Raw genomic sequence first — 12,283 nt, forward strand, 5'->3', positions numbered from 1 at the left:
AAAAAAGAATAATTCAATTTATCCTTTGTTAGACTTATTCAAAAGTAAAGTTGATGTCGGACGCTCCTATATATACGTATATAGTCATCATACGCACGCTTAAAGAATGTTGATTATCTACTTGTGATAACATTTGTCTCTGATGAATGTCCCAATAGCATATTTCCAATCTTGCTTTAAATGATATATTAATCCATTTAGTAATCTTTAAACCTTATATTAGAAAAGAAAGCATTCTTTAGGTAGCTGCTATCTATCGCTATCTAAAACTATTCATGATAACGTTTATCTCTGACCTATGTTCCCAATATTATATCACCAATCTTGGTCTGAATAATATCTCTGGAGTCACTTATCATTTTCTGGAAACTTATATAATTCAACGATTACAACATTACTTAGTTTAATTAGAAGTGAAATATTCATGCAATTTTCGAACGATCTGTGTAATTTTGAGAAATGCAAATCAAGTTGAGGTATATTAACTCACCTGTATATAGTTTTATAAATTATAATTATCAATACATTCATAAAATTCCCAAAGACTCTAAAAATTATATATTATAATAAATATTTTGAAAAAGAAAAGGACATAAAAATATGAATAAGAAGGAAACGAGTTCTAATATATGTCATTTTCAGGTATATAAAAATATCTATACGTGGAGAATTTTAAATTATAATTATTAGTAAACTCATAAAATTTTCAAAAACTAAAAATTGTACTATACTAAGGATTTCGAGAAAGAAAAAATGCAAAACTATGAATCAGAAAAAAGGAGTACAACGTGTTTCATTACGAGATACAAGATCGATTGATCGATGTATCGCAGAAACCGCTTACCCAGTCGTGACTAACCTCAGAGCTGTTGTGAACAATGGCGACGTTTCGACGAAAGTGACATTCTGACGAACAAATGTGTTTTTACACTTTAACGTTAATCTTCTTTTGTAGATATTAATTACGCTCGTTAGCTGGTAAACCGGCGGGGATACGTGTTTTAGAATGGCTTTGAACGCAAACGCGTTGTCCAGTGACATAAGCCGAAGAAATCCACAGGATGAGTACGAGCTCATTCAGAGGATAGGCAGCGGAACGTACGGAGATGTTTACAAGGTTCATACGCTCATACATTTTTTATATTCGCCATTGTACACGTTATGTTTACATACTATTCAATTTTTTATCGCAGGCCAAAAGACTTTCCATGAATGACCTAGCTGCAATTAAGGTTATCAAGTTGGAACCAGGTATGTCCTTCCAGTTTTTTAAACTGTTTTTTCTAACCACTTAAGTTTTAATTCACTAAAGATTTTCCAGAATTAACATTGATATGAGTGATCAATTGCATTCTTGATCTATTTCTATGATTAAGTAAAAGTTGATTAACTGAGATTTCAGACTGCTTCTTTATATTGCTTTTTGTAATCAAGTTACTATTAGTCAAACAATGATTGATCTACATCTTGCACCATTCTTTTCAACTTTCCTTTTTGTGTATTTTTAACTTTTCAGTAAAGAATATATATTTGAGTAAAAGCTTGCAAGCTTATATCTTTATTTTTTTTATAACAATATATAAAAAGCTCATGAATATATATTAACATATCTTTTCTCATTGATTGTATTTGTAAATTGTATTTGTTAATTTATTCATGATTATTTATTTTATATCTATACACAAATAAAATACATTTTAATTTAATGTTCGATGATTTTAGTTTAACGTTAATATTTAATTTAATGTTATTAATGTGATGTTCCTTTAATGTACCATTTAAACTTCGTATCATATTTTTAAGGTATCTAATTTTATACACACAGTAGTGTATTGAATGTTTTTATTGATAAATATAACAAGACTGCAAAGAATGAATAAAAATTTATGTGATATGATATACATATTATTTAAATGTTTTAGGGGATGATTTTGCAATAATTCAACAAGAAATTTTAATGATGAAAGATTGCAGACATCCTAACATTATTGCCTATTATGGAAGTTACTTGAGAAGGGATAAATTATGGATTTGTATGGAATATTGTGGAGGTGGTTCCTTGCAGGATATATATCACAGTAGGTATTTTATTATTACCCTTCTGTAATGTTTTAATTTCTAATTAACATGTAAAAAGGAAGTATTTATGTTGAAAGCACATTCCTGGGATATGTTGAAGTATTAAAAAGTATTTTAATATTATAGTTACTGGACCATTATCAGAAATACAAATAGCATACATGTGTCGAGAAACCCTTTTGGGATTGGCTTATTTGCATAGCATGGGAAAAATGCATCGTGATATTAAAGGTGCAAATATATTACTGACTGAAGCTGGTGATGTCAAACTAGCTGACTTTGGTGTGTCAGCACAGATTACCGCAACTATTAACAAAAGAAAAAGCTTTATTGGCACTCCCTACTGGATGGCACCTGAGGTACCTTGATACTCTCAAATACTTTTATAGAGACCTTTTAGAAGTCTACACTTTAAACTTCTGTAGGTTGCAGCTGTAGAAAGGAAGGGTGGTTATAATCAACTTTGTGATATTTGGGCTTGTGGTATTACTGCAATAGAATTAGCTGAATTGCAACCACCTATGTTTGATTTACATCCAATGAGAGCTCTTTTTCTCATGTCCAAATCTGGCTTTAAACCACCTACGTTAAAGGATCGTGACAAATGGAGTCCAACATTCCATAATTTCGTGAAAGTTGCTCTAACTAAAAATCCCAAAAAACGGCCGACCGCCGAAAAATTACTGCAGGTTATTTTCTTCTTTAGAATATGTATAATATACATTGAAATCGTCCCCAAATTTTATAGAAAATATTTTGAATAGAAACTTTCGTTTCAGCACGCATTTTTTCAAGGAGAAATGAGTAAACGTTTAGCTCTAGAACTGTTGCAGAAAGTATCGAATCCTAGTCATATGTTCACTGATTTAGAAGCAGATGAAGATGGAGCTGTACCTAATGTTCCGCAGAGGATAGCATCGCGTCACACCGCGAGACCTAGACCAAAAAGTCCTATACCACAATTAGACACTGATGGTAAACACAAGTATATTCAAGTATATATTCTACCTTTTTTTGCAAATACAAATTACATACGTGTTATAGACCAAATTAATCTTGATGGAACGTTACAAAGAGACGCGATTTCTCCTTCTGTGGATGCTACCCCATCTTGGGATATCATGGATATTATGAATAACGTCAAGGTGATTTCACACTTTATAAAAAATATTTTTTATATTATTTCCTATATTATATAATAAGATATTTAAAATAATATTTCTATGTTTAACTATTTAGTCTGTTCATAACTGTGATGTTCATCCAGATTGTGGTATCGGGTCAGCGTTTGAAGACGTACAGGAAAAGTAAGCATATTTAAAATAAATCTATTTAATTATGTAAATCGATATGTGGTCCTGGAAAATTCAGGGAGGGGATGCTTTAAGATCCTTCCACTAATATGGTAATTGCTGTTTTGATTTCCTGTCTTTTAAACAGGATAATAATTAACGATTACTATCTAATTAATTAAGATTTTATATAAATTTTAATCTCGTTACATAGTTAAGAACTGTTTAAAGCAAAACAGCAATTTTGATCTAACAAAGGTCGAGATGCATATGGCACGTTTGCTTCCGCTTTGTATACAGCGCATCGACCATTAATGGTGACGAGCGAAAAGTAAATTTGTAAATTTAACGCTTCCAAAGATCTAACAACCCAATATTATTTTTGAAAGATACTTCAGATCTTTTTTTTAGCTTATTGCAATTATTTGCATAATTCTTATTCCTTGTGTCATGTAAAAAATTAATGGAAACAATTTATGATGTTTTGATTGCCTTATATTAATGATTCTGTAGTCTTCCTAGACATGATATAGTTTATCTTTGTATCAGTACTGTTGCCGCTAACGTTACAACAGATACAACAGATAGTAAAGAATCGCATCAAGGCAATACAGACACAGAGATATTTCATATGAGTTTAAGGTAATGAAATACAGGTAGTTTGGTGTGAAGATATGATACAGTTTTGAATTGTTACCTAAGAAAATTTAACATTAATATTATTCCAGATATATAAATATGTTAAAACTACAAGCAAGATGGAATGACACTTTTTTATTTAATTTAAAGTATATATATTATGATTTTTAAAGTAGACTTGCATGCCATTTTAATTATTGATATAGAAAGTGACTAAAAATCTAAGGCATGGAGCTAGTGATTATAGATTTTTTCTTTATATATATATTTTTTTTCGTAGATACTATAGTTTATAAATAATTAATATTTTTGTTTATTTATATTCTACAAATGATTGATTTTTTAAATAGTACATACTACATACAAAGTATGCATGTGACGACTGGTGTATAAATTAGTTTAAGTAGTGCATGATTGAAATGAAAGTTCAAAAGAGTCTTGATGTATTCACTAGTACTGTTACGTAAGTATTATTATCACACTTGTGTATTTTATTTTTATACAAAGATCTTTTTGTCTTGTTAAATTTATTTCCATATCTTTCATAAAAAACATCATTTTAAAGACTGATATTTTGTATATGTTTCCATAATATTTTATGCATTCAATAATTGATGAATGATGAATAGAAAATAATATGATTTAATGAGACACAATAAAATTTGGCATGTTTATATACATATATTTTATTCAAATTTGAAATTTATAATCTAATTGTTATTATTATAAATCCTAATCTTGAATTAGTATAGTATCTTGAAATTATTGTTACATTATCCTTATATTACGTCTGATCCTTATCCGAATTTCTCGGCTCATTTTAATTCTCATAGCTTTAATTTCTCTGATCAGTTTGTAATTTTAATAATTTCTCCCAACAGGAGTCTATTGCAGTACATTGATGAGGAGTTGTTGCTAAGGTATTGGCAGGTAACCCTTTTCCCTTGCACCTTGCACCTGGCACATATATTTCCTAATGCCTTGTATTAAAATCATCTAGTTTTTCAGCAGCTTCTTACTAACTTATTAAGATTTACTTAACGATTTTTTGTTTAATATCTTTTCTTTTGCATTTTATTTAATGCATCAAAATTGATTAAAGCTATTTTGCATTATGCATTTCTTTGATTCTTCCTATTAGTCACCTTTTATTTATATTCCCTGTACAACTTCCTATAGATATAAATATAACTCAATACATGTATGTAAATATGGTAACTTTGAAGTCTATACTTTGAAAGTATACTAGTCTATACTTTGAAAGGCTCTTTAGCAATAGATGTTTTTAATGTTGTTTATTGCATGCAACTTCTTTCTTTCCTTTTTTTTTTAGAATTAATTTTTACAACTGTTAACCATATTGGTGGTGGAAGTTTATATATCTGTTACAGAGAGATTAAGATTTTGAACATATGTTTCAACTATATTTTTGTAATTTAGTGATGATAAGGAATCAGCTGTGATAAAAGCAAATGAAATGGTATCTAATTAATTGATTGTGCTAATAAGTGTTACTACATGATATGCCTTATTTATGATTAAACATAGTCATGTATATTATTTTGTCTGAGAACCATTACCCATATATTCCCCATAAAATATAAGTGAATCACTTTATGTATAAAAAAGTAATTATATGAATACATAGACAAAGAGTTCTACAGGATTAATAACAAAAAGAATGTGTAATCGTTTTATAGTATATGATTATAGTTTCATGTGTGCAGGGGGAATGCAATGTCGATGGTTGGTGGGCATTGCGACCAGCTATATTCCCTGCAGTAAGTAAACGATAAAATGTAATAGTAGGCTGTTTCATCTATTTGTTGTACATACAGTTCGGTTGTTTTTGTTAGTTTTAGCTGAAAGTAATAATTGCCTTTTACTTAGTACAAATTGTTTATGATAATTGTTTAAGTTTAGTTTTAAATAATTCATTGATACATTTTATTTGTAGCAATTACATAGGATGCTACAAAATTAAATGTACATAAAATTCATGGGAAGTCAGATATTTTAAAGAGAACCCATATATAATTTTGAAATAGTATTATTTTAAAGTCTTTTCCCTAATGATTGATTTATTCATTGATAATCATTGTATTAATAAATTCAGTTGTACATTTGCTTAAACATATCATTTTTTCTAAGCACCAATTCTTATAAGACACACTATATTCTTCCAAAAACACCTACCAGTGCTTATTAAATAATTACTAACAATCACTAAATATGATAACAAATGCTTTAATACTCCATGATTTTGTATATGTTGATTTTACCTTCTAACATTTTTTCATTGCATTTTCTCAATTTCATAAACAATGCTATGTTTCTTTTAAATTCTTGACTAATTATTATTATTAATACATATTTCTCAATTATTATTTAAAGATTATTTATAATTTACTAACAACAAAGTAGCATTTGTTTTTAAAAAAGAAAATTTCTAATACACTTGTCTTCATTGATATATAATATTTCTTAACAATTGCTGGTCTATTTATTTTCCAGAGCTACCCTTCCTCTTGGAGAGTCATCAAATGATTGTGAAGTACATTGTCCATATTATAATATGTCAGGTAAGCACATATTCTTATAACTATTTTCTACTAAATTATGCAGCCATTTTATTAATATAAAATACTGCATGAGAGATGCATATTAATCTTTGCTAATTATTTCTTATAAATCTGTAAAACTCAAGACCAATTGAATTAAAATGGCAAAAGTGTATTAGTTTCAAGTTACACATCAAAGTAGTTTGGTAGTATTAAGTGATTTGGAAATACTGAAAGTTGAAAAGTATCAAGACAATAGTATAAAAAGTAGATTCGTTGCTTAGGATCGCAAGCAAGTCCCAGGCGCCACAGCTCTGTGGATGAGTTGTATGGTCTGGTGAACAGTGCTCAGTCCTTAGCTGCTGTCAATGGGCAACGTCAACGATCCCTTTCTGACAGTGGTCCTAGAGAAGAATCTCTCCAATCAAATGGTAGAAAAGCACCCTAATTCTTAATTTAAAACTATAGGTTACAATTTTTTTCCTAAGAGGACTCCTTAATGTGAATTTCTATAATTCTACCCCCACTACTAGCATGCTTCTAAAATTCGTTTTTCTTTTTCTAAAATAATTATATTATCAATTTCAGTACATTAAAAATAGTTCGTTTAATCACTAAACCAATTTTTTGTAGGTCAAAATGAGATGCCAGATGAAGGAGACAGAGAAAGTATGAGCCCAGATTTATTATCTGATACTCCTCCTGTTCCTCCAAGAAGAAGGGACAGAAAACGCCATACACCTCCTAGACCGATCAGCAATGGACTGCCACCAACACCCAAGGTTCATATGGGTGCATGTTTCTCGAAAGTTAGTTTAGTCTATCTATCTTTATCTCATTCCAATTAATCATAAAAAGTAATAATCTAATTTGTATCTGGAAAAATATTGGAATCTTTGTATAGGTATTTAATGGATGTCCGTTAAGAATACATTGTACCGCAAGCTGGATTCATCCGGATACGAGAGATCAGCATTTATTAATCGCGGCAGAGGAAGGGATTTATAATTTAAATTTAAATGAACTTCATGAAACTGCAATAGATCAATTGTATCCCAGACGTACGATTTGGATGTATGTCATTAAAGATGTTCTCATGTCTTTATCGGGTAAGATATTAATAATATAAGGTATCATTTTGTAATTATTATATACACAGTACTGATCTTAAATTGTAGGAAAAACTCCACAATTGTATAGACACGATTTATTAGCGATGCAAAGCAAGCAGACTCACAGGTTTTCATTGCATATGAACAAAATATCTGAGAGATTAGTACCTAGGAAGTTTGCCCTAACTACTAAGGTACCAGACACAAAAGGCTGTACCAAGTGTTGTGTAGGAAGAAATCCATATAACGGGTAAGTGAATAAATATTATATTTTTTCTTTTATGTAATGCATTAATCAATAAAATATTTAACACAGGTATAAATATTTATGTGGTGCAATGCCGACCGGAATATTTTTAATGCAATGGTACGATCCTCTTAATAAGTTTATGCTGTTAAAACATTTCGAGTGTACACTACCGACACCGTTAAACGTATTTGAAATTATAATTACACCCGAAATGGAATACCCGATGGTGTGCGTGTCTGTGAAACAACCATATCAGCAAAATAAATTGAAGTTGGATTTAATTAATATGAACTCGGGGGCAAGTTGGTTTCACAGTGATGAATTGGAAGATATGGATGGTTCTGGTATATTTCTCTTTGTTATTCCGTACTAATTAAGTTTAAAAAGTATACTTGTTATTATTTTCTTCCATTTTTACAGCCACTGTGATACCAAGAAGGGAAAACCTTCATGTTATTAATGTTACACAGTTAGAGAAAAACGCAATATTAGTCTGTTATGATAGTAAGTAAAAATGGATCCTTGTATAATATTGTTTGAAGATCTATAATTTATTTACACTTTCGTTTTATAGATGTAGTGAAAGTGGTAACGCTACAAGGAAAACCTAGGTCGAGCAGGAAGCATATGTCAGAGTTACACTTTAACTTTCAAATTGAATCCATTAGTAAGTTTCTATGTCTTTTATTAGTAACGTTTTTACTTTGCTATATTTATAATAAGTTTTTTCATAATCATTTTGTTGCTTTCAGTTTGCTTACCTGATAGTGTACTAGCATTCCACAAACATGGCATGCAAGGTAGAAGTTTTAAGAATGGCGAAGTTACTCAAGAAATCAGTGATCCGAGTAGGACGTACAGACTACTTGGGTCGGATAAGTATGTGCTTGTTGTACAGTAATAAATTTTTATACATTTTAAACTTAAATGTTTTAAAATTTTAAAAATATGAAGGTTTAAAAATGTAAGACTTAAACGTTTGGAATGAAGTAATAAATTTTAATTTTTTTTTTTCGATAGAGTTGTGATGCTGGAGAGCCATTTGGTTCAATCAGGTACACTGACTGAATCCGAAGGCGCGGATTTGTATATACTTGCTGGACACGAAGCCAGTTACTAAATTATCTTCCAACTATAAATGTGCAGACATATAATGTATCGCAAGTGACTTGTGATTTCCACTGACTGCATGTAAAGTAAAATGTGACTCAGAGGCAGTGGTCGATGTTGGTAAGAGAATTGTTAATTATCCTGTTTTAAAGTGCATATGGATAAGATCAATGTACATTAATGTACACACGTGCAAACACGTCATTCGTCACTGTTGTCCATATAGTCATTGCTGCATAGACTGGTTATTTGCCGAGAGAAAAAAAGAAACTTTTTAACGAAGACGTATTTAGAATTAGTGGTCTTCGAGGTCTGAATGAAGATCACGGTGGAACAGATTATTAGAAAGAAGCACGATATATTTAAAGTAATATGTAAATTTGCCCTTATGCCTGGCAAAATAAAGCTTATACCAATCGGAACTTCTCCCAAGAAACATGTGTGCGATCGCGAAATTGAATATTCGCGATCGACTTTTCTCGACATTCGTTATTATAGTAAATGTCTAGTAAATGATAGGCGCGAAACTTGATTTTAAGCAATTTTTTCCATTTTTTTAATTCATCTTCTTACATTCATGGATCTTGAACAATGCGAACCGCGCATATATAACGATATTTACTTGTAGATACACGGATACTTATATTTTTAGAATAATTTTTAGATAATATAAAAGATCTTCACAATATTGGAAATAAATTAATTGTATAATTGTAAACATCTCGTCTAAACTTTGTACGAGCCATAGAAGATATTTGCCAAAGGTAGTTTAAGTAGATTAATATATTCGATCAAGTAAAACAGAAAGCAACAAAGACAACGATTTAAATACAAATTAATTATCGTGTATAAAAGTATATCTATTAAACGTCAGTCCCAAATATATATTTTTCTTGCATGAATAGAGGAAAAAAGAAAAAAAGGACAAAATATAAAATTGAAACCCATATATTCGATACAATATAATGTCCTGTTCTTTTGTATAAGTTTTACTTTGGTAGGCATCGGGCCTTTGCATCAAAGTTATTTTAATAAGACATTGCGTTCATCAGTGTCTCTAATTTTGGATGATTGTACTATGAATATACAGTAGAAATTGCAAATAGTTTATGATGGGGCAATCATAAATTATTTATTTTAAGAAGTATATATGAAAATGGTCTTAATGATTAATTCATCTGAAACAATCATTTTTAGTAGGTATCATAAACGATTTAAAATGTATGCACCATGGAATGCTTTATGTTGCATAATTAATTGTCAAGCTCTAATATTGATAATTAGCGGTTTAAAAAAGGAATTAAGGTCGAAATTCCTGCTCCATAATTTTCTTCTGAAATATGACTTTAGTGGATATATATTATAAATATTCGAAACAATTTCTTCGTATTGTACATGAATTCAAAGTTTAGGAGCACGGTGTGTCTATATATATTATATATAAATTTCAATTAACGTCTTACTTCTTCAAGATAATGGACATTAAGTGCATTTTGTGTGATGGGTATTAAGACTGGGAGAAACGCGATTTCTCATTTGCGAAAGACTTTCTTAACACGTGAACTGTGTATCCAGGAGGAAGAGTGCTGGATGAAATAGAGCTTAAGGATCAATGCAAATGTTAAACGCTGAGTATTTATCTCCGCTTCTTAAAATTAATTTTCGTTTAACATTTGAGATTTTTTTATATCATCTGATATATACAACATAATATTTTACAAATATGTAAAATTTGATTTGCATCAGTGATTTAATTAATATTAGTATCAGTTGATACCATGTGATATTTCTATGGTGTCTTTGTACGATAAATACAGAGATGAATAACGTAGTTTGTATTTGTAATGATCAATTACTTAAAATATTCAGAACAATATAATTATTATTTATTTATAGATTAGTAGACATTTTATTTGCATTCGAGATTATTTTTAATGATATTCAATTAGTTCTTTTTTCGGCATATGGTAGTATAAAATAAATGTTTAAACGACCAATTTAAATGCATCTTTTTACGAGTAGAAAATTTTACATCTTTGCACGTAATAAATAATATTAAATAAAAGACAAATTAGAATTAAAAAATTTATTCTTATTCTTTCCAAAATTTAAGTTTCTCAGTATTGCACGTTAAATATTAAATAAGAAAACAGAAAAGAAAATCAATTTAAAAACTGCAATTTGCATGTTGCAGAGAATAATAGATCTCACTTCAAGCGTTATTTTAAAACTTATAGTTTTTATGAAAAAGCTCATAAAAAAAGATGGTCAGTTATTAGTAATATTTAAACAAATAAAATATTTCATAATAAAGATTTTAGTAATTACTATTGCTTATTGCAAATTTAAGTAGTTAGATAAAATTAAAGTATTGAAAAAAATTATGAATATTTTTTACATAGTTTAAATTTTATTAGGATAGTGATTTATATTTTAGTATTTTAGTATTATTATCACAGAATATAATACTATTTATATTGAATATAATTTGGCCAGGTATGCTAATAAAATAATGTAATGAGGCCATTAAGAATCGATTGATCTATGAAATATTTTAAAAATACTTAAATTCAACAATGTCTTTTAAATGCCATTTAGTAGATTTTGCGAGTATCTGGCACTTTTCCATCCATGTCGATAGCTTGCAAACCAAAGTAATTGATTTGCAATGGCAAGAATGAAATGTAAATTGAGCTAGGAAGGATTGACAGAGTAAAATTATCTTGGAAATGTTGAAATATTTTGGTATTTTATATGAAGATTCACTGTGTAAATAGAAAGTAGGATTACTAAAGAAAGTATTATGCTATGAAAAATTTACTATAATAGTGTCATTATAGTAAATAATATGTGACTGCTTATTGTTTGTGGTAAATAATTATGTTATATGAATGTTGTATCTATTACTAACAGCATAAGTGGTGTAATTAAATTTTTATCAGAAATTTAATTCTCTTATTTGAGAAATATTCTTTCAGCTATTAAATTTCTTCTTACAGTGTTTTATTATAATTTAAAAAAGACAAAACATGTAGATCATATGGTTGTAAAGTACCAACATTTGTACCACTTATGTTAAGACAAGATTGAACACTGATTTAATACTGATTTATCCCAAGATGCAGCAAAATTGTGCTTGAAACATTTTATGCTGACAGTCTATTAAATGGAAAGAATTGAAATGATCATGTGTTCAAAGTATGTCCAGGATAGTAAACTTTACCATTTTAAATATCACTC

General features: G+C 29.2%; 1 protein-coding gene across 8 annotated transcripts; it reads left to right on the plus strand.

Annotated features, from left to right (window-relative positions):
- The first annotated feature begins 846 nt into the window (after positions 1 to 846).
- Positions 847 to 10,264, plus strand: LOC117216687 (mitogen-activated protein kinase kinase kinase kinase 5). Of its 8 annotated transcripts, XR_004489401.1 has the most exons (22): positions 1,007 to 1,117; positions 1,194 to 1,251; positions 1,923 to 2,078; positions 2,206 to 2,438; positions 2,505 to 2,768; positions 2,859 to 3,054; positions 3,124 to 3,224; positions 3,319 to 3,386; positions 3,921 to 4,013; positions 4,892 to 4,930; positions 5,738 to 5,791; positions 6,525 to 6,592; positions 6,856 to 7,002; positions 7,205 to 7,380; positions 7,476 to 7,680; positions 7,750 to 7,933; positions 8,000 to 8,277; positions 8,354 to 8,437; positions 8,508 to 8,600; positions 8,686 to 8,812; positions 8,954 to 9,163; positions 9,270 to 10,264. XR_004489401.1 is itself a non-coding variant. In XM_033463614.1 (21 exons), exons 1-21 carry the CDS (start codon positions 1,007 to 1,009, stop codon positions 9,051 to 9,053), a joined length of 2,835 nt encoding a protein of 944 aa, XP_033319505.1. In that variant the 5' UTR covers positions 847 to 1,006; the 3' UTR covers positions 9,054 to 10,264. The 8 variants fall into 8 exon arrangements, 7 of the variants coding, with proteins under 7 accessions (XP_033319505.1, XP_033319507.1, XP_033319506.1 ...); XM_033463614.1 differs by having other exon boundaries at positions 847 to 1,117; positions 8,954 to 10,264; XM_033463616.1 differs by lacking the exon at positions 5,738 to 5,791 and having other exon boundaries at positions 847 to 1,117; positions 8,954 to 10,264.
- Positions 10,265 to 12,283: the final 2,019 nt, after the last annotated feature.

The sequence above is a fragment of the Bombus bifarius genome, unplaced genomic scaffold (genome assembly GCF_011952205.1).
Source record: "Bombus bifarius isolate JDL3187 unplaced genomic scaffold, Bbif_JDL3187 scf7180000007973, whole genome shotgun sequence".
Classification (NCBI taxonomy): domain Eukaryota; kingdom Metazoa; phylum Arthropoda; class Insecta; order Hymenoptera; family Apidae; genus Bombus; species Bombus bifarius.